The sequence below is a fragment of the Gadus chalcogrammus genome, chromosome 3, assembly GCF_026213295.1.
Source record: "Gadus chalcogrammus isolate NIFS_2021 chromosome 3, NIFS_Gcha_1.0, whole genome shotgun sequence".
Lineage (NCBI taxonomy): Eukaryota > Metazoa > Chordata > Actinopteri > Gadiformes > Gadidae > Gadus > Gadus chalcogrammus.
Window position 1 is genome coordinate 15,215,994 of NC_079414.1, and position 23,163 is coordinate 15,239,156.

The 23,163-nt window shown below is 44.1% G+C and overlaps 1 protein-coding gene across 2 annotated transcripts; it reads left to right on the forward strand.

The window, feature by feature from the left end:
• Positions 1-236: 236 nt before the first annotated feature.
• Positions 237-22,256, forward strand: tbc1d9 (TBC1 domain family, member 9 (with GRAM domain)). Of its 2 annotated transcripts, XM_056586208.1 has the most exons (21): positions 237-989; positions 4,201-4,311; positions 6,483-6,601; positions 7,304-7,532; positions 8,340-8,601; positions 9,138-9,345; positions 9,679-9,885; positions 10,255-10,422; positions 11,868-12,018; positions 13,369-13,583; positions 15,077-15,194; positions 16,002-16,287; positions 16,720-16,849; positions 17,230-17,328; positions 17,497-17,565; positions 18,027-18,267; positions 18,492-18,557; positions 18,894-18,974; positions 19,259-19,318; positions 19,539-19,642; positions 20,006-22,256. In XM_056586208.1, exons 1-21 carry the CDS (start codon positions 869-871, stop codon positions 20,918-20,920), a joined length of 3,960 nt encoding a protein of 1,319 aa, XP_056442183.1. In that variant the 5' UTR covers positions 237-868; the 3' UTR covers positions 20,921-22,256. The 2 variants fall into 2 exon arrangements, with proteins under 2 accessions (XP_056442183.1, XP_056442184.1); XM_056586209.1 differs by lacking the exon at positions 19,259-19,318 and having other exon boundaries at positions 243-989.
• The last annotated feature ends 907 nt before the right edge of the window (positions 22,257-23,163 follow it).

Consider the following 23,163-nt stretch of genomic DNA (forward strand, 5'->3'; position numbering starts at 1 on the left):
AGTTATTTAGACCATTGTTGTATAAACAATAGGTAGGCTATACTTCAATGTAAAAAATGCTACATTAAATCGTATAAAAGAACCGGTATATAATTGATCAGTTTGACATGAACACAGAACACATACAAAAACACACTGAATACAAACGGTTACAGCCTTTAAATAGTCTTTGGGATCATCACAACAAATATATTTCCTAAATCAAGCGATAGGCTGCTCAACTCCCCCATGGTGACGTCACGATGACTCGTGGAGTTTACACTGCGTGACTGTGTTGCGGCGTGCGGTGAACGGCGTTGTTGCGGAACGCATGTTTTTTAACATTTGGTGCTTTTATGGGATGCAAATACAGAAACTTCAACAAAGAGACTGGATGACATCTGGAAAACATGTAGTCATGTATTATCCTTGACAGATAGAAATTGACAAGCTATATATACGCGGACTAATCGCGCCTCGCAATCGAATCGCACCTGCAGGGACGACAAAGACGGATCTGTTTGATTATTTAATGCTTTTCGCGGCAGCGTGTGTCTTCGTGCTGCAGTCGTCCTGTTTACATGCGAATTCGCCATCGGCAGTGTTTGACAGCGTCCGTGCCTAGCACCGATACCATTGGCGGCTCGGGAACAACGTCGGACGTTTATGCGTGTATCCCATTGGAGTCGATGCGTCTGTAGGTTGGCAAAGACGAACATTAATCCACAACAGTATCAAGACAATTTCTGACGTTTATTTTTGTGACTACACCTAACTGCCCCTATCCGGCTATTCTCATCGGACGTAACCTATATAACACAAATATAGTCGCACTCCAGATTCAGAACCGCGTCTGTTCAATGTCCTCCTTTATGACACTGTTGTGATTATGTGGATCAATCCGGAAGATGTGTTGTTGGCGAGTGCTTTATGGATCACCGAACGGGCGAACCCCTACTTCATCCTTCAGAAACGGAAGGGGCACGGGGATGGAGGTGGAGGTTTGGCAGGTGGGTCTCTGCTTCCTCTCTGCATCATCTTCTCTCTATTTAATTGACCGACGCTGTCACCCGGTGATGCAACTCATCGTTTGCAAACCCTCGGTTGAATGAACGATTTTTCTGCTGACCTGTTTTAAACACCCACTTTGGCTTTATGAGCCCTCATCGATCGAGGTGCATCGTGTCAAACCTCGCTGAAGGTGCAATATCTTGTGTACTATTTTTATACGCAGAGACAGTAACTGCGAACTCCACCCTACATGGGACTGAAATTCAATATCCTGAATTTGTTTTCACTCATTTTGCAGATGCTGCGGATCTTAGTAAGAGTGCAGAGACCATTTACTATTAAACAAGCCCAACTTGGCCTATTTAAAAAGGGGTTGAATGAACATACAGCAGAACCGTGTGTGTGTGTGTGTGTGTGTGTGTGTGTGTGTGTGTGTGTGTGTGTGTGTGTGTGTGTGTGTGTGTGTGTGTGTGTGTGTGTGTGTGTGTGTGTGTGTGTGTGTGTGTGTGTGTGTGATGCTTGACAAAAGGTTAAACAAAATGTGAGCAAACGGCCGGACGTCTTTTCTGTTGATGTTCCGTGAGGAATTACAACATGGCAAGTCCCAGCAGGACAGGATACAGCCTCGAGGCCAAGCAGACAGTTGTTGTGTTGTTGGTTATTGCTGAATCATCAGCTTCTCTTCCCCATACACACTATTTGATATCTAGGTCAAGACAACTGACACAAGGTGGATCGGTAGAGCAGTGGCACGTAGGTAAGAGTGTCCACAGGAGGGTCAACTTCACGGCCCAAGTCTGAATGTTTCATTGAGTCCACAACCTTGGGGCAGTTTTACTTTGTGTCAAGAAACCTTTGCAACAATTTGACCGTGAGAGGTGAAGAAAGATAGTTGGTAAACTTGGATTCAGATTCAGAGGCGTACTTGGTTTATCCCTGGGGAAATGGTTATATTTAGCTTGTATTCTTCTGCATTTCGAAGGCCTCGAAGCATAGACGTCTTCGTCTGAGAGGGATGATGTATTTAAACAGACTGCTGATTTGGTGTCAGAGTTTTGTGCCAGGTCCCACTAGGAAGCACCCCATGTCCAGGACAGTCCATGTCTAGGATGGTCCAGGTCCAGGTCCACGTAGCCAGTAGTTTTCAAACAAGGTTCTGCAGGGTCTACTTATGCTCTGCAAGATCCCTGTGTTTTGAATACTGAAAATGGGAATCCATCTCTCTGTGTAGTTTACTGAGTGAAGTGATGGGGAAACATTAAATGTTCTCACTTTCTCATTGCAATATACTATAGTCAGCTCATCACAACGCAGAAGTAAGTGCAGCTTAAAAAGATGGATGGTTGTTAGTGGGGTTAATTGAGGCCTGGCAGATTCACTTAAGACACAGTGGTTTAGTTCTGCAGGACGGCCTCAACCTGCTGTTTTGTGTCATGAATTTGAGTGCAGTTTTAGTACTATAAGCCTCTTTTAGTGAGTGTTGAGAGAAAGTATTCTTCAGAGGAAGTGAAACGATTAAATGTCACAAGAGACTTGGAACTTTCAAAGTGAACTTGATATGCTTTATTTTTTTGATTATGTTTAACGGTTCTGCTTTTTTCAGGTCTGGGGCCCTAAACAAACCCCCCCACATTCAAACCATAACCGTCTACGGTTTTGCATAATTTATTTATAATATTTGTTGATAACTCTTTGCTGTAGGCACATTTTTTTTAAAGTAGTTTTAATGTATTCTTCCAGCTCTTTGTAATAGTTTCTACTATATACAGTGGGAATATCTGTATTTCAATTTGATTGTGTAATTGTGAGAAAATAAATTGGTGACGCTTCTCCTCATTCGTTTTTCTCAATAATATTTCAAGAGGTACTTATCATTAAATGAGGTAGAAAATATAATGTGAAATGGATTATCCAAGATTGGTCTAACCTAAATATATCACAAAGTGGGATACTTCATTTGGGACTGCTGCATAATACAGGCCACTTTTATAGTTGCTGTTGGTGTGGGCAATAATGATTTTCTTTGAGCATGGAATATGAATGCCAATATTGTCCCATGTGAAGTGGATCACCGAGCTGTGGTCAGTGACAAACCAAGCACGATAGTATCAGCCATGTGATTGTCTTACTGAAATAGGGAACTTTTCCATGCAACACACAACACGCCAGTTGTTGTGACACAACGAGACCACAGCGATGCACAGGAAAAACAGGCTACCAAGACAGGGCTTGTGCTCTACGGTTCAAATGTAAACAGGGGCCATATTACTGTGTTGTATGGTAAATAACAACACATTGTTCCTTCTATTGCTGCCCTGATTAATACTGCCACCAACGCAGTCGGTCTAAAGTTCAGAGTTGTATTGAGTCGTTCTTAAAATGACATTTCATCGACCAGCTGTTTGCTGGCTACTCATCATCTCCTTATACATGTTGAACTTTACGGTGCCATACCAGTCATGCCGATGATGGGTAGTGGAGGTTTATTGAAGTGGAAGTTTTAAAACAATGCTTTCCAAAAGATCCACGTTTTGCATTTATCTCTGTATGTCAGTCTGTCTATCTTTATGGTCAGTTATGTACAGATATAGTTTATATTTTGGTTATACATTTTTGGCCCAGCATTGCATTGTTTTTCCACTCATTAAAGTGTGTATTTTCCTTGATAAGAAAACACTGTAACCTTGTTATTAGCCCTGTCTTCTCACTTATTATATAATTGTCTTGATTGTCAGTTAAAATGCTCCCTAGCTCCCACTCTTTAGGCAGACCGTGCTGACAGAAAGACTTCTAATATTATGAAAGTGATTTTTCAGAGCCTGTGCCAAATCTCAAGTGTTATTCCTTTATTAACATGTAAAACTAATGTTCAAGGTTTAAAAATGTGCCATCCCAAAAAGGAATATTTGAGATCTATATTTGTATACATTTTGTCCTTGTGATATGTTTTACTGTATTTTTTTAAACTGAAGAATGGCTTAAAAGGGTCGAAAATGGTCTCTTATCGATATAGTATCAAAATATGGTCACTTATTGTTTTGAGATTGTCATTGAATAACGGCTTGCAGTTCTAATGAATGTTACTGTAAGAGTTAGAGTGTGTATTGTATTGCCATTTCATGTTCATGACCCTGAAAACACTCACTCACTCTATCATAATGAATCATCATTGTAATTCAGAATTTGATGTTACGGTTTCTGTTTCCACAGGTCTGCTGGTGGGAACTATGGACGTGGTGTTGGACTCCAGCGCTAGAGTGGCTCCGTACCGGATCCTCTACCAGACCCCAGACTCTCTGGTCTACTGGATTATCGCTCATGGTACATACCCCCCAGAACTACACATGGCCTTTATCAAAATGTCCTCTTTCCGCCTTCTACGAGTTACACTATCAAAGCTCTGATTAGCAACAGACATATCCCCCATTTTGGGTATGAGGTCCGTATGTGCAGCATGCCCCCCCCCCCCCCCCCAGGCAAAATATGACATCATGGTGCGTTCTTGCCTCAATTTTCCCATTAGAGGAGATGAAGGAAACTGATACACAAATCAATACAAACAAATCTAGTACCAGTGGTATATTTTGATGGAATGGTCTGAAATGTCATTAGTTAATGGGGTTGCGTTTATTTATGTACACCATCAACTTTTTTTTCCACGAAATGGCACGTATTGTACAAATCTTTTTCTGGCCCTTCAACATTACGCTGTGCATAATGCTCCTTCTGTTTGGCTCTAGTTGTATTCATTACAAAACATATGTCTTGAAGGGTTGTGTCTGAAAGCATTTGCTTCAAGGTCCGTTTACATTTTAAATCTAATCCTACAGAAAAGAGCCTTTTATTACAGCTACGACTGAATTAGGTTGCTTACCAGCTCAAAGTGTTTATAACACTTTGTCTTGTTAATCAAGCACTTTTTGATTGTTTTGTTGAAGGCTAAGGATGGCAGACAGACAGCTTTTTAAAACCTTTTCCAGTTGCCGTTTTGTTCAAACTTGAATGCATTCTTGCAGTCTTTTGTTGCTGAAACACACATTTTGCAAGTGTATCTCAAGCTTTAGAAATATTATACTGTAATATATATTCGTTTTTTTTACATAAAGATAGCCAAGATAATATACTACTTCAAAGAATAGCTACTCTATGGGTTTCGAGCAAAACGTTTTTGCACATTCACCACTGACGATGTTATTAGCAGAGATGGCAAGTTCTAGCGAGTTTATAGGAGCCCTATACGTACATTTTGGAGCTGTCTCTCTCCATAATGGAAGACTGTGATACACTTTAAAAAATAGCCAGAGCCAGAAGCCAAGATTGGAGTGCAGCTCACTAACTCTTCACGCATGACAGTTGGCAGTTGGCAGGAGGCAGTTCATACAGGAGGGGAATGCTGATGGGAGCATATGTCTATTTGTTTTTTATAGTCATACAGTATATATATATAAAAAAGAGCCATTATGGTCAAACTGGGAAGGGAGTACACATGTTATGTGCTACACATATTGAGAAGAAGTAGATACATTCAGAAGTAGATACATGGAGAAGTAGTAGTAGTTAAACAATTAAATGGCAGATTTTGTATGGATACATACTATAATGTAATAGGTAGTACAATATATAGTTTGTATTAGTATGCTACTATTACTTACTATAAATACTACTAGTATATATCGAAAGACAATCTGTAATATATGGGTAACATTCAGACCAAATGTATGTTTGTGATTAATCATGCCACCAAAATGATGATGCAAATCTCTGCAAGGTTTTAACGCTCCCTTCTGTGGATGCAAAGAGGTCACACTAGATAAATAAATGTATTTGTGTCTGGTTTCGGTCCAGTCATCACACAGTCTTGTGCCCTTCACAGGCTGTGTTGCTTCCTACTTTTAAGATTCATCCAACAACAACTACAACAACCGCTTATATTCTCCAGATTTGCTCAATCTCGTAGCCTTTATTCAGTTCCCTTAATGGATTCCTCATCCTCATACGAAACATTTACGAGAACCGTCCCAATAACACTCAGCCTTGTCTTTCTGCCATTTTCTGTGCGTTACCGTGACAACATGTAGTGTAGTATGAATCTGAGCCTGATAGCTGTATATCATATGCGTATGTAATGCATTATCTCCTTCCACTACTCCGGAGTTCGTGATGGGGTTGTTATTGAAAAGACTGCATACACACACACACACACACACACACACACACACACACACAGACATACAGACATACAGACATACATACATACATACATACATACATACATACATACATACATACATACATACATACATACATACATACATACATACATACATGCATACATACATACATACATACATACATACATACATACATACATACATACATACATACATACATACATACATACATACACACAGTGCACAGCACACTTTCTATGCCTCATACGTGCTGCTGTCTTTTTCACACCCTTCCTCTCCTCCCTCTCCCCCCACCCCCAGGGACTTCCCGTAAGGAGATCACGGAACACTGGGAGTGGCTGGAACACAATCTGCTGCAGACGCTCTCCATCTTCGAGAACGAGAACGACATCACCACCTTCGTCAAAGGAAAAGTGCAGGTATATTCTTAACAACAGCTGTCAGCATCGTCACTTTTGGGGGGGTTGTATACGACAGTCAGTTACAGTTGGATAAAATTTCAGCCCTTCCTTTTTACATTTTCACATTTTCTTTTCCACGGCTGTGTTGGCATTCTTTCTGATAGGAGTTACTCTTGCATTAGTTTTGAATCTAAACGTGCATTAACTCAATTAGTCGTGATTGGCCAGTGTGCCTAGACCGGGAACACACAAGCAGCATAATCCCATGCGCACCCTGATGGCGCACAAGAGGGTCGGTAAATAGACACACAGACAGGCAACCAAAAAACATTATGCATTATTCTGACAGCCCCCCAGCCTACCGATGCAGCGGCACACATCAGTCTTTTCTTTATAATCAAAAAGATATGTTATGAATTATATGTACAGTACATTGACTAAAGATGGTCAAATTATTTTTTTGTTTTGACACACTAATAATACTACCTTGATTGAACCTATCTCACGAACCCGGGACACACACACACACACACACACACACAATGGTCATTAGATGCCCCCTCCCGACACATGTACACCGACACACACACGCACGTATACACCTACACAAGCACACAAACACACTCATGTCACCCACACACACACACACACACACACTCCTCTGATGTCCTCATCCTCATCCTCCTCCTCGTCCTCGTCTTCTTGTCTTTCCCCTTGCAGGGTATCATAGCGGAGTACAACAAGAACCAGGAGTTTAAAGAAGACGACGACACAGACAAGTTCAAGGAGGCCATCGCTAAATTCCGCAAGCTGTTTGGCATGCCTGAGGAGGAGAAGCTGGTCAACTACTACTCCTGCAGCTACTGGAAGGGCAAGGTGCCGCGCCAGGGCTGGCTCTACCTGAGCATCAACCACGTGTGCTTCTACTCCTACCTGCTGGGCAAAGAGGGTAGGGGATGTTTACGTCTTCAGACGGATGGAACATTGGCTCGATGCAGGTCCGATCTGCATAAGACTGCATAAGGGTTTTTGACCTTTTGGAGTATCAGATGTGTCATGTGTTTTTTCTAATCTATAAATGTATCTCAATACAATTTCTGCGTAAATAAATGGTTTCTTTTATTGGTAAAGAAACGTTGACGTAAAAATACATTTGATTTAGAAAGCACATGGCCTCAAGTGTTTGTACGCACCCGACTTTAAATTGCTCATTGTTCCCTGTTTTTTCATGCTCTCTCTCCCTTTCTGTCTGTCTCTCTCTCACTCTCGTGCTTGCTCTCGTTCTCTCGTTCTCTTCTCTTTTCTCTCCTTTCTCTCTCTCTCCCGCCACTATCTCTCTCTCTCCCGCCACTATCTCTCTCTCTCCCGCCACTATCTCTCTCTCTCTCTCTCCCACCCCACTCTCTCTCCCGCCCCTATCTCTCTCTCTCTCTCCCACCCCACTCTCTCTCATGCCACTATCTCTCTCTCTCTCTCCCGCCACTATCTCTCTCTCTCTCTCCCACCCCACTCTCTCTCCCACCCCTATCTCTCTCTCCCGCCACTATCTCTCTCTCTCCCGCCACTATCTCTCTCTCTCTCTCTCCCACCCCACTCTCTCTCCCGCCCCTATCTCTCTCTCCTGCCACTATCTCTCTCTCCCGCCACTATCTCTCTCTCTCCCACCCCACTCTCTCTCTCTCTCCCACCCCACTCTCTCTCTCTCCCACCCCACTCTCTCTCTCTCCCGCCCCTATCTCTCTCTCCCGCCCCTCAGCTAAGCTGGTGGTGCGGTGGGCGGACATCACCCAGCTGGATAAGAGCGCCACCCTGCTGCTGCCCGAGGTCATCAGGGTGAGCACGCGGGCGCGCCACCATCTCTTCTCCGTCTTCCTCAACATCAACGAGACCTTCCAGCTCGCCGAGCAGCTGGCCAACATCGCCATGCGGCAGTTGCTGGACAACAAGGGCTTTGAGCAGGACCGCTCGCTGCCCAAGCTCAAGAGGAAGTCCCCCCAGAAGGTGTCCGCCCTCAAGAGGTGAGGGTCTTTGAAGAGGTTTGAGGAGCAACGCGCTGGCTGCTTACCCCCCACCCAGTGTGCTCATCATGAGCGGGGGAAAGTATCGGCTGTTGATGTTTGTGTTGTTCTTACCACAGGAGACAAGTTACGCTAGTTACAATAGCAACTGTTTGCTGCATACGTTACAAACATGAATTAACCAGAAATACCAACCTGCCAATTGTTCTTTAAAGCTAGACCAATTTATTTGAGAAGTGGCTTTTGTCACAATGGTTGAAATTCCCTTCTGGACAGCCATCAATAAAATCAAGTGCTCTGACACAAAAATGAAAGTAATCCAGTATCTGTGGCTTTCGCAGGCCTGTTATACGCCCGAACAATCTCCTAATAGGCCCAAATTAAATTGTGGGAAGCTCTTCCTGTCTGTCTGCCTAGCTACCGGGCCACCTGCTTGCACTCTGGCTTTGCACTCATTGAGCATGACTTTCCACAAGGCTAGGCAGATTTGAAGCTAAAAATAATGAATTACAAGCAACCCTGTCTGACCCCATAAGGGACTTGGATGCCAGAGCCAAGAGCGAGCGCTACCGTGCATTGTTTCGCCTGCCGAAGGATGAGAAGCTGGACGGACACACGGACTGCACTCTCTGGACGCCCTTCAACAAGAGACACATCCTGGGCCAGATGTTCGTCTCCACCAACTACATCTGCTTCAACGGCAAGGAGGAGACTGTGTGCAGCCTCATCATTCCCCTTCGTGAGGTGGGATGTTTGTTATGTTTCTCTCCTGTGGTTGATGATCCATTTACCCTCCACATAAACTGTCGAAAAAACTGTGTTAGTGTTAGTGTGGTGGATTAGTAATAAGACTGATGTAATGCAATGCCTTTTTAAACCTTCAAACCTTTTCAACCTATTTCACAAACTATCTAAAGTAGACATGGACATTGGTGGCCAGCCTAAGTTTGTCTGGGCATTCACATGAAAGAAGGCAGTTAAAATAGTATTTTGAAATGTCTGGTGAACTGGGTGTTTTAACCCCTACGGTAGTAGTAAAATACGGCTTAAGATCGGGGTGTGGCTGTGCGTCTGCAGGTGACCATTGTGGAGAAGGCGGACAGCTCCAACGTTCTGCCCAGCCCGCTGTCCATCAGCACCAAGAACCGCATGACCTTCCTGTTCGCCAACCTCAAGGACCGGGACTTCCTGGTCCAGAGGATCTCGGACTTCCTGCAGCAGACCACGTCCAAGATCTACCTGGAACGGGAGCCCACCGGAAGCCTGACCAGCTCCGACGACGAGGTACCGCTTCGTGACGCCGTCACCGCATGACCGCTCTTTGGATTTGATCCATAGGTACTGCTGGGGTGCAGTTCAGTTGTTGTTGGAAAAACGAGAATCTTGAACCACCGGGTCGGGCCGTGCGCTTTTCATTGGGTCAATAGTATGTTGGACTGAGAAGGGGAAAAAGTGCACACATAGAAACCTATTTCAGAAATATACTTGCTTCTCTCACTCAGACATGGTTATGGGAATGTATTTTTTAATTCTGTTCCCCGTAGTCTTGAAAAACCAAGAATGGAAGGATCACAAAGTGTTTGTATTGCAAGGTAAGCGAACAAGATAACCTCCAAGGGGTCGGCTCAAGCTTCCACCCCCCTCTTCCTCCAGGTGAGCTCCCAGCTGGGGTCTCTGCTGTCCTGCAGCCCCCCGCGCAGCAGCCTGGGCTCAGACGGCGAGCGGCAGTTCAACCTCAACGACAGCAGCGTGCCCACTGCCACGCAGGCCCTCATGACCATGTACCGCCGGCGCTCCCCCGAGGAGTTCAACCCCAAGCTGGTAGGTCCACCTCTCCCCCCCCCCCCCCCCGCGTCGAACTCTCTCCCTATGACACCTGCCTTCCTACGAACACTTGCTTTCCTCCAAAATCACGCATGCCTTGGGACACGGGCTTCCTGCAGACACACGTCGACATGAGTCTGTGGGATTCATTCGATGGCAGCCCTTGACACAGCGCTTTATTTCCATTTTACTCTATATTTACTTTATTTCACACATCAGCTTCATAGACTTCACAACTCAAAGTCCTACAACGGTCGTTTCCCTATAAACAGGAAGTTCACCATCTATACACATTTGCCTACGAATGAAAACGCACGCAAGCTTACCAACGAATGAAATGAAAATCAGATTCTTATATTCTAATGGTTGGGTACATAAATATAAAGTGTTAACACTTTCCTGGTGCTAGTGTGCAGGCTCTGGTTGGGCTCCAGAGTTGGCTTACACAGAAACGGCCAGAGGCTCCAGTTCTGAAGCTGGTTGTACTGCATTCCAGTACATGTGTCAATAATGAGTCCCATCTATATGAAAGGATTGCGTTGACACGTTGCAGCGGATTATATTTGCTAGCTGTTCAATGCACCACACTCCATATAAACGGAAAACACAAACGCCTAAATATTTTTTTATCACTCCCCACCTCTCCACTCTGACAGCCAGTGTGTGGGGAGCACTCTGTCACAGACTGGCAGCTGTGCATGTGTCATACCCCCCTCCACCCCTCTCCCCACACACACATACACGCACGCACACGCGCATACACCTACTCAATATGTACAGTGCTTTAGGTATCTTGAAAAGCGCTAAATAAATGCGATCAATCTTCTTGCAATTTGCTGACAGCCGGATGCAGACACAGGAGAGCGTAGTGAAGGGGGTAAGGTACAGCGACAGGGCCAGCTGTGGGTAATATGTCCCCAATGTTTCAATGAAGTGGGATATAAATATATTTTTATATATTTTGAATAAATGGTGGGAAAGTAATTACGCTGAGCATGCTGAATCTGGGACTGACACAGATTTATTTTAATAGGGTACTGAATTCCTGGCTATGCCACTGCTTACAGGAGAGACTGAGAACGGAACCCATCAGGTTTCATAAAGCACCAGCGGAACAGAATGCAGCAACTATAGGAATTGAAGAAGTACACTCTCGGTCTACACCGAGAGTGTACTCTCGGTCTACACCGAGAGTGTACTCCTCAGAATCAGCAAACAAGTTTAGTTTTATCAAGATTTTCATCCTGTGTGTTAGAAAAGTCTGAAAATGTAACTTGCAATGTGATATTGATTAAGCCTTTACATTTCCTTATTCAGCCATCTGTCAGATACTTTCATTCAAGGTGACTTACAGCTGAAGCTGACGACGATCAAATCAACAACCGCGTCTGAAACTCAAATTTTAATTGTGGTATTGTTTCTCTCATCTTCCTTTTTGTTAGGCTAAGGAGTTCCTGAAGGAGCAGGCGTGGAAGAACCACCTGACGGAGTACGGCCAGGGCGTGTGCATGTACCGCACGGAGAAGACCAAGGACCTGGTGCTGCAGGGCATCCCGGAGAACATGAGAGGGGAGCTCTGGCTGCTCTTCTCCGGTGAGCCAACAACCTGCTGTGCCTCGAGAGATAAACACCTACTCTCTCTGTGTGCGTCACACTGTGTGTGCGTCTGTGCGTGCGTCACACACAGAAAAATATTGAAGTGAAAATGTCTTCCACATGATATGAGATTACTTGTACAACAATCATGTGACTACACTGTATTCTACTCTATACTGTCTTCAGAAGCAACAGTATATACATGTAGTAGATATAGATGGACAGTCACATGATCATCTATATGCTGTCTTCAGAAGCAACAGTATATACAGGTAGATATAACTGGATAGTCACATGATCATCTATATGCTATCTTCAGAAGCGACCGACAGTGATCTTTTATCGGGTTGTATGAGCTGCAATAATGGACACAACCTGTATGGCTATCCAGACATGTCCATCAAGGGCCTCTTCCTTGGGGTCTGTGCTGAGCAAGTGATTAGGTACAATGGAGTGACCCGGTCAAAGTTCATGGGAAGTAGCATAAATATTTGTCTTCAGCTTCTGTCAATTACAAAGGGTGGTGGGACAGGTCTATTGTATTTTAAACTAAACAAATCCATCCAGGAATTCTCAATGAGGGTAAAGGTATATAGATGCCTATCCTATCCCCTATTGTCCATTTCTTTTTGCTTTATTTACCTTTTCAAGGAAAGGGGAAATGACCCTATAAAATATGGGCAAAGGAGAACCTTGTATGACCAAGGGTTAATAAAAGCTGAAGGCGGGTTTATTCCACATGAGGAGAGCAGTGGTATAAGCAGCTCCCCCCTCTACTGACCTACTTATGTGCAACTCTGCTGCTGTTGTTGAGCTACAGAGTTTCCCTTGCTCACTCGCAGCATGGACTATATTTACAGATGTTCTACAATAATAAGAGTCATCGGATGTCTGCTATATGGCAACATATCTTAAAATAAACTATTGAAACCAGTTACACCAGTATCTGTCTGGGACATTCGCACCTATTTAAAGTGATGTGTCCCATTTTAGTTTGGCTGTTAAATAGATCAATTTTAGATGTCATTTTTGTGATATGTGTGGCAGTTGAAGTTTTTGCAACCTAGGGGACCACATATGCACCACAAAGTCACATCAATTTAAATCTCCCCTACTTGTATTCAATGATACTCAACCCTGATTTAATTCAGAGTAACTACATGCTAACCTTCACAAACTAACAAAAAATATGACCAAATAGCATTGTAAATAAATATTTCAAATTGAACTCAGATGAATATTGAACTCAAATGAACCAACAATATGATAACAGAGATTTACAAATGCCACTCTGGCCGAGATTCTCAAACCAAACACATATTCTCAACGCCATTGTTTTCTTAAAAGGGGCGATCAACGAGATGGTGACCCACCCAGGGTACTACGAGGACCTGGTAGAGAAGTCAATGGGCCAGTACAACCTGGCCACAGAGGAGATCGAGAGGGACCTGCATCGATCGCTGCCCGAACACCCAGCCTTCCAGAACGAGATGGGCATCGCTGCCCTGCGCAGAGTCCTCACCGCCTATGCCTTCAGAAACCCCAACATAGGATACTGCCAGGTAAAGTCTAGACCAACATAGGAAACTGTCAGGTAAAGACCAACATAGGATACTGCCATGTAAAGTCCAGACCAACATAGGATACTGTCAGGTAAAGTCCAGACCAAAATAGGATACTGTCAGGTAAAGTCCAGACCAACATAGGATACTGTCAGGTAAAGACCAACATAGGATACTGCCATGTAAAGTCTAAATCAACATAGGATACTGTCAGGTAAAGTCCAGACCAACATAGGATACTGTCAGGTAAAGACCGACATAGGATACAGCCATGTAAAGTCCAGACCAACATAGGATACTGTCAGGTAAAGGCTTGATCAACATAGGATACTGTCAGGTAAAGACCAATATAGGATACTGCCAGGTTAAGTCCAGACCAACATAGGATACTGTCAGGTAAAGATCAATATAGGATGCTGCCAGGTTAAGTCCAGACCAACATAGGATACAGCTAGGTAATGGTGTGTTTTAGTATTCTCTGCGAACCGACTCGGATCTCGGATCTGACGCCCCGCCCACACTTCAAGCGTTTTATTATGTTTCGCTCGGTCTTGGAGGAAAACATTCGACGCCACCCCGAAAGCTGTTGTCGCGGTAGCATTGGCAGAGTACCAGGCGCTCCAAAATAAGTAGGCTATAGGCCATAGGCAGAGATACGGACACAGTGAGATTTTGCAGCAATACGAGTGATTGAAATTGCCATTTAAACAACCTAAGTGGTCCAAGCACAATGAAAACAGTTAATACTTCAAGCCACACTGGGCGCAGCCATCTTGAATTCTGTCTCGGTATTTTGCTCGGCCACCACTGAGTTCAACCGAGATGGCGAGTTCGCCGTCCGAGGAAAAGGGGCGTGTTCGTGCGTGTCACTAGGCAACGTCCTCGGACCTCCGAGACGGATTGATAATGAAACGCAGCATAAGGTCTAGACCAACTAAGGATACTGTCAGGTAAAGTCTAGACCAACATAGGATACTGTCAGGTAATGTCTAGACCAACCTAGGACACTGGCAGGTAAAAATAGACTGATAGATGCTCATATCTGAAAGGCAAGTACATGTCATTTAGAATCTGAAGGATTCTAGTCTTCAGAGTGCATTGCTGTGGTCATATACAAAGTTTTATCTTTAGAGGGCAGGTTTGGTTGAGCAGTACACTAACTTGGAGGGTTATAGACGATGGAAAGCGTCTTTTAACAAGACTTCAGTGTACATAAACAATGTCAATGCAAAGGGTGACATTTTTGATATGGGATGATTACTGACTTTTTGATGTATAAAACAGTGTGTATACTATAAACTAGCAACAACCCCATTCGATATGAAGTGTTATGATGAACAAACTATGATACCTCTCCCAAGTGCTGTCAGTTAGGAAGTAGGAACTTTGCAAGTCGGAAATCTCCCTTGTTTCCTACAATATACGTGTTAATAGTGTTGGTCCTGCTGGCCTTTGATCTAATCTTCTCCCCACAACAACCACCCCCATCGCAGGCTATGAACATCGTGACATCGGTGCTGCTGCTCTATGCCAAAGAAGAGGAGGCCTTCTGGCTGCTAGTGGCTCTGTGTGAGAGGATGCTGCCTGACTACTACAACACCAGGGTCGTGGGTGAGTAATTCACACTCTGCGTCTGCGCTATCTAATCATCATGTACATTTAGATTTACATTAGGGCATTTAGCAGACGCTTTTATCCAAAGCGACTTACAATAAGTACATTTGTCATAAGAAGTGAAACAATATATCGCTGTCAGTACAGTAAAGATGTTCATAGAACCAAGTGCAAGTACTAACATTCGCTAGGCCAACCCATTCCCCGTGTACAGCAATGATAGCAGCCTCTGCAGATGCTACACAATTAAGTACTATAAATAAGTGCAATGTAGATTAAGTGCCAGGACGTACAACATACAATGGTGGCCGGAAGGGGCTGGGTAGCTATGCAGAGTCGAGGTGAACTCTGAACAGGTGAGTTTTGAGTCTTTTGTAGTACTTAGAAGTGGAAGCTTTGCTAATGTGCCTTGCTAACGTGTCTTGGTAATGCACTACAGTGGATGTGTTGGCAAATGCAGCACAGCTCACATGCCCGGCTATATACCCCATGCCTTACTTGGCTATCACGCCTTGCTTACACGTAACAGCAAGCTAGAGCTAAAAAAAAACTGGTGCCAGTCCAGCATCGGCCCGTCCCATTTGCTACATTTGAAAAAATACATTTTCTTTGAAATGCTTGAATGCAATGTTTGTATGAACTCACAGACCCCGGGTTCAGGCAGAGAATCAAACCTAGCTAGCACGCCTGGCTGAATGCTCCTTGCTAATGCGGTGGCTAACCCGATAACTAATACCTATGATCAAAATCTTTGCGTTTGTCTCATCTCCTCATGTTCCACGGCCTTCTGTTCCTCGTTCATAGGAGCGCTGGTGGACCAGGGGGTGTTTGAGGAGCTTGCCCGGGAGTACGTGCCCCAGCTGTACGACTGCATGCAGGACCTGGGCGTCATCTCCACCATCTCCCTGTCCTGGTTCCTCACGCTCTTCCTTTCCGTCATGCCCTTCGAGAGCGCCGTGGTGGTGGTGGACTGCTTCTTCTATGAGGGCATCAAGGTCATCTTCCAGCTCGCGCTGTCGGTGCTGCACGCCAACATCCACCAGCTGCTGGAGTGCAAGGACGACGGCGAGGCCATGACCGTGCTGGGCAGGTGAGGAGGACGCCCTCTTGTTATGAAGACCCCATGTTAGAGCTCCAATAGAGACGACTGTGTTGTTTAAATGCAGAACTTAAAGAGGTTCCCCTAGCCAAGCTATATCTCTGAGTTTGCCGCCATCTAAAGGTTTAAAATGGCTTAGACCCAACAAAGGATCAATGTTTTTTTCTGTTCACATCTAAGGATGTGGTTTAAAAAATGGTTGTTATCATTCAAATGTTTTATTTCCACGAAATTGGAATCATAGTTCTTGTTTTAAAGTCCTCCGTAGTGAAGATGTTTTTAATAATCTGGGCAACACTTTATGTTTCTGTTTGGAAGACTTCCTTAGTAAAGATGTTTTTGCATTGTCAACTGATCCTGGCAACACTTAATAGTTCTACCAAAGTGAGTGGGGTAACAAGACTATTTCATATCCATCTTCAGGTACTTGGACAGTGTGACCAACAAGGACAGCACCCTCCCACCCATCCCCCACCTCCACTCCCTCCTCACAGACAATGGTGAACCACACCCGGAGGTGGACATCTTCAAGCTGGTCCGCAGCTCCTACGAGGTCCGTACCTTTTGTTTGATCTTGGTTAACCCCCATAAACAGATAATCCAGTGTCTGGCAGCCATTTTGAACACACTTTTTGTTCACAAGCACGATAAATGTATAGTAATTAAGAGGAAATGGCCTTCAATCTGTTCTTGCCATCATGTTTGTATTGTAATTTTTGCATAGATTTATTGTTCCTTCCACATTAATGTTGTCCCTTCAACAATGATAATGATTGTTACTTGGTTTCCATTTATTTGTGTTCATTAATGTCTGATTTGGGGTCCAAATACATGTATTTGTCATTCATATTGACCACAATTTTGGCTCAAAACAAATGAACAACAATGAACTACCACATTAAATACCTTTTCCTCTGTTTATTGTCTTTGTAGAAGTTTGGCTCTATCCGTGCAGATGTGATTGAGCAGATGCGTTTCAAACAGAGACTGAGAGTCATCCAGACTATTGAGGACACAACCAAGCGTAACGTGGTACGTAGCAGCATTATATTAATGCTTATTAATATAGATTAGAAAAGATCTTTGGAAGGAAGATTTAAGCAAATGTTGCCGAGCAATGCCACATAAACTGCAACAACAATTAGCTGTATTCCTTTTTCTTTTTTTTTGTCAATGCAATACTTTTTGGCCGTGTTTCAGGTCCGTACTATTGTGACGGAGACTCCCTTCGGTATTGATGAACTGGAGGAGCTTTTTGTGTTGTTCAAGGTGAGTGACTGGCACATCATTTTCATAGGGCATACTTTGCTTCACTGCCATTTCCAACAACTGACACGTTGTCATGGTAACACCCTAGAATGGTTTACATGTCAAAGCAGATTTTGTTTGCTTTGGCCGCTAAGCCTGTTCTAAACATGCGCTAACACAAACTGAGATAACAGGAGCGGAGCTAACAACAGAAGTATGAAGCCATTTACCCCTTTATCCTTAACGAATATAAAACGATTCGGTTTTGGTACACTTACTGTATATAAGGGTATCGTATATTGTACCTTTTTTAGATATTTATATACTCAGTCTCAATGTGATGTATTTCAACTGCCATTCCCTTCAAGTTGCATTTAAGACAGGCAGGCTAGGTCTTCCTTCACTCTTCATAGGATATTAACATCAACTGCCATTTTTCTGTATCTAGTTTTTAATTGGCCCCCTTCCCTCTGCCTCGTTAGACGGAGCACCTGACCAGCTGCTACTGGGGAGGGGGCACCAACCTGTCGGAGCGCCACGACCCCAGCCTGCCCTACCTGGAGCAGTACCGCATCAACGTGGAGCAGTTCAGGGGCCTCTTCGTGCTGCTCTTCCCCTGGGCCAACGAGGCCCACTCTGACCCCCTGGCCGCACGATTCTTCCGCCTGCTCGACCACAACGGAGACGCACTCATTAACTTCCGCGAGTTCATCAGCGGCCTGAGTAAGTGTGTGTGTGTGTGTGTGCGTGTTAAGGTGTATGTTTTGTGTTTTAGGACATAGATTAGAAAATAGAACAAGTCTAATTATTTCTGCAGTGATGATCCAGGTTTGATACTAGTTATGCTGGTTTGAGGCACCTATGCTAGGTTAAGCCACCATAACACATCGGTTTTAGAGCCCTGGGTGAGTTCACCAAATCAAGCGGTTGGTGTTTTGTGTTGGTAGGTGTTCTGTGCTATGGGGACCTGACAGATAAACTGAAGATTCTGTATAAGATGCACGTTTTACCTGGTGAGTAATTACTGTACATCCCCAATGTCCACAAAACCTAACCGTAATAATAATAATGATAATAATAATAATAATAAAGGACATTTATATATCGATTAATATGGTACTCTAAGATGCTTTACGCCGTAGACAACCTTACTGACTTCTTTGAATTGAAAGTTTCAAAACGGCTTGTAAAGGCTAATCACACTCACACCTGATGGTATAATATGTCCCCTTTAACAAAAATAGTTTTCCAATGTAACTCACATTATGTAGAGGAGACGTCGCTTATGGGGTTGAATATCATAGGGAGCCGTACGGAGACGCTCACACAATGCTATTGGTTTCCCGCAGATGTCAGCACTGACGAACCAGACTCTGCTTTTGAAGCCACCCAATACTTCTTTGAAGACATCACCCCAGAGACATCAATGGGTAAGTGGCAGGATTACAGCTTCTGTGCAGGATAACCAGGTTTACATTTACTTTACTCTTGATTCTCAGTGGCCTTATTGCTGACAGTTTGTTTTGTGAGATAAAGAACAATTCAACCATTAGGACTAAACTGACACCACTTTAGTGAAGTTTTTCACAATATATTATAGAAACTTGGAGGCCACCAAGATGGCCTGAAACAAACCGGTGACTCCGGTGTTTGAAAATGTCCATGCTATTTCTTGGGGAATATTCATCTTGAATGTCTACCACGTTCCTCCCAGGTAACGACCGCAAGGGCAAGGATGATGGCTTTGTCAGAGTTACGTTCAAGACTGAAAAGGGTAACATAGTCAAGTGACAAAAAATGACCTTGAACAAAAAAAATGCATTTTCAAACATAGAAGATATTTTTAAAATGAGGAAATACTTTGTATTCTGAATACAAAAATTGTATTTCTGAAAAGTACTGTATGAGTATGAAATACTCATACAATATACATTATCTCATTGCAATTGTCATTACCGGTAGAATGTAATATCTTGTGTTGCTCTCAACTACAGTGAAGAAACTGCAGACGTCAGATTATCGCCATTATCTGAAGATATGGAACCAGGATTCCAAATCCAATCCAGAATCCACAAAAAACCTACCCAAACTGAACCAGGTGAGCACCTTTCATCCTCTCAATACCAGTCGGTATAGTGTTGCTATTGACCTATATATAATACTGTAGGGTTTTCCTATTGCATACTGCCTGTGACCCACCTCGGCGAGTCACGGCATCTTTGGCCCCATGACCCAGCTTATACAAAGTGCAGTTGATACCTTCTCATTAACATGTCAAAAACTAGAGAGAACGAACATTTCTCTATGCATATTGCTCCTTGTTACAGTACTGGCGTTTGAGTCTTCGAACAAATTCAAAGTGAAAAAAAGGAAAACGTTTGAATAAGAATGTTGGCCAATGGCCACGCTGATCTCCAGTCTGCAGAGCCATGCTGACTCGGTGTATTCCCCTGTCCTCCAGGGCCAGTTCATTGAGCTGTGCAAGACGCTGTACAGCATGTTTAGCGAGGACCTGGCGGAGCAGGAGCTGTACCACGCCACGGCCACCGTCACAAGCCTGCTGCTGGAGATGGGCGAGGTGGGCAAGATGTTCTGCTGCCCCGGACCCCGGAGCCAGGACCACGAGGACCGGGACCGGGACCGGGAGGGCTGTCCACCGCCAGACCGCCCCACAGCGGATTGTTCCGCGCGCTCCCAGGAGCCCGCGGAGCCTGGGGCTTTCCAACAGACACGCCTGAACGAGACTTTGTTCACCGCCGACGCCGATTCGGACGAGAGCAAGACGAGCACGGAGAACAGGGACGGTGAAGAAGAAGAAGTAGAACAGACGGCGCCGCTGCAGGACGTGAGGCTGGAGGAGGACCAGTCGTCGCCCAAAGAGGCGGGCACGCTGTCGTCGGCGGCGGCCATGTTGACGTCGGACGACGAGACGAAGGACGACACGTCCGTCTCCTCCTACTCGGTGCTCAGTGCCGGCTCCCACGAGCTGGACGACAACAAGCTGCAGTGCGAGGACATCGCCGACGACACTGTGCTGGTGCGTAGCCACGGCAACCACCAGGACGATGACGACGACGACTCCGGAGGGGACGGAGGAGGAGGAGGAGGAGGAGGAGGCGGCAACGCGGATCGGCGTGGCGACGACGGCGGGGAGCGTGGCGACAGAGGAAGCCTTCCCCACAGCACCAGCATTGACAAGGACTGGTCCATCACCTTCGAGCAGTTCCTGGCCTCGGTGCTCACGGAGCACGCGCTGGTCCAGTACTTTGAGAAGCCCGTGGACATGCTGGCGAGGATCACTAACGCCAAGAACATGCGGAAAGTGGGGCGCACCTCACTGTCGTTCAGTGACTATGAGATCTCCCTCTCGGGCTGATGCGGAACAAGAGATAAAAAAAGACAAGGGTGACCGACCTGACCCCTTCCCCCCCGCTCTGTCTCTCTCGCTCTCTTTGGGGATATTACGGTTCGGTCTTGTGCAGTGCAAAGACAATGTGACCCTGGTTTGATGGAATCGGAAGTACAGATTTACGATACGAGAATGATTATGTTACTGTTAGCGCTGTGTGGTATCAGATATAGAAGACTTTAAACATTCGGTGCGTCGGCAAAGACTGGGTTTAACTGGAAATTAATATCCAACTGTAGTAGCTGTACTTTATAAGATAATAGCAAAAACATGAATATTGTTATCTCTAGTCCACCTACTCGGCCATATAGATGTTAACGGGTTTGATTCAGTCTAGTTCCACACTGCAATATAGATATACATACTTAATACGTCACTTAATATAAAGTCTGGTATACTGTTGTTTTATTGATATCACAGTTCTATTTGCTGCTAAAAAACTTTAATTTTGCTAGTTTACTCACTGGTTAACTGTATAGATGAAGAGCTGCTCTTGAAATTTGCCTGGACTGTTGAACATGATGATCTCTTTCAGGACAGCATACTCTACCATTAGTTTCAGGAAGTGCTGGATACAATGGCTATTATATTGGCCTAATTCCTCAATAAATGTTGAGATATAGTTTTTAATTTACATTCTATATAAATCCACTTTTCTTTGCACATAACTGGAAAGTGACGTCTAAAAGAGTTGTCTTAGGATTTCTTGTACTATATTGCCAATGTCCATATTGCAATTTAAATATTCTTACAGTTTTTATCACCTGATTGATGACATCAAGAATACCTAAGGCAATATTGTTACAAAAAACGATAATGTTATACTCTTATACTAAAGATTATTTGCACCCGCACTTTCTTTGAAATCAGGAAAAAGAGGAATAAGATATATCTTAAACAAGTTCATCTTCCGGCAAGTTTTATGATGACCCAAATGTTATGTAAATACCACAGAATGGACGGACTGGTGTGTATGAACTACTAATAACCTTTATCTGCAACCATAGTTATCAAGCTCTTGTCCGGTCGATACACACAAACTGTACTTGAGTTTGTCTTAAAGGATTTCCACTTTTCACTCTATTGTGTTTGCTATGCAGTGTTTTTTTTATTTTTGAAGGACTTTTAACCTTTTTTCTCCTTTTGCATTTGACATTTCTGTTTTTTTATTGTAATCTTTTTTTATTAAGTCATGTTGTATTTTAATTGTCCAAATGCACATATTCTTTTTATGATTCTGAGGTATGATGTACTATGTGTACTACTACTAATTAAAAGTATGCTATGACAATATACTCAATTTGTTCCAACCGCCTACTGTACTTCCTTAGCAAATATTTCTCTAAAGAATCACAAGAAGATGAATTTTCATGTACTTTAATTACGTTGATTAGGAAAAGCACATATTTTTCCCAAACCCCAAACCAGTAAGAATACAATGTAAACGTATTGGCAATAAGTATTTCATAACCCCGAAGCAGGTTAACAAGGGTTAAAGCGTTTATCTCCACTCCCCTCACTCGCTTGGCCCCGCCCCTCGCCGCTGCGTCTCTGGGAAGACCAATCACGGAGGGCTATCTCGAGGGACGGGTTTCATCCAAGATAGCGAGGAAGGAAAGCCAGCAATGATTCACCTGAGTATGACACATGTTGTTCCAAACTAAGCAGACGTCGACTGAGGTTCTCCCTCCTGTCGAGTCCCGTCCAATGCCTCTCGCCCTCGCTCTCTCACCATGCTCTACATAGCTCTCAAGTGTCTCTCGTCCACACTGCATCATGAACAAGCATCCTTCCTGACATGGGATTCTCTGGCTAAAAGGACATCACCATATGTAGACATAATAGTAAAGAATCGAGAGAGAAAGAGATAGCTCATTGATCATATATATAAATAGGTCATTGCCGTTTTTATCCCTGTTAACTACCATTGTTGCCTCCTTGGTTTTGAGTGCATTAGGTTTGAATGGTCTGATCTTATACATATGTAGAGGCTTGTCTACTGGGGGAGAGCCATTGGGAAACCTTGTTCCAATCACAGGGAGGCATGAACAACCCTGTGATGCAAGCTGCTTATCTCCACTCATGACCTTCAGTCTGAGGCCCACGTCGCCCCCCTGTCCCGCTGTCCCGCTTTCCCGCTGTCCTGCGTCTTTGGCTGCTGGAGTTAAACCAAACATGAGTCAAAGAGTGGAACCGTTACTATCTTCTGT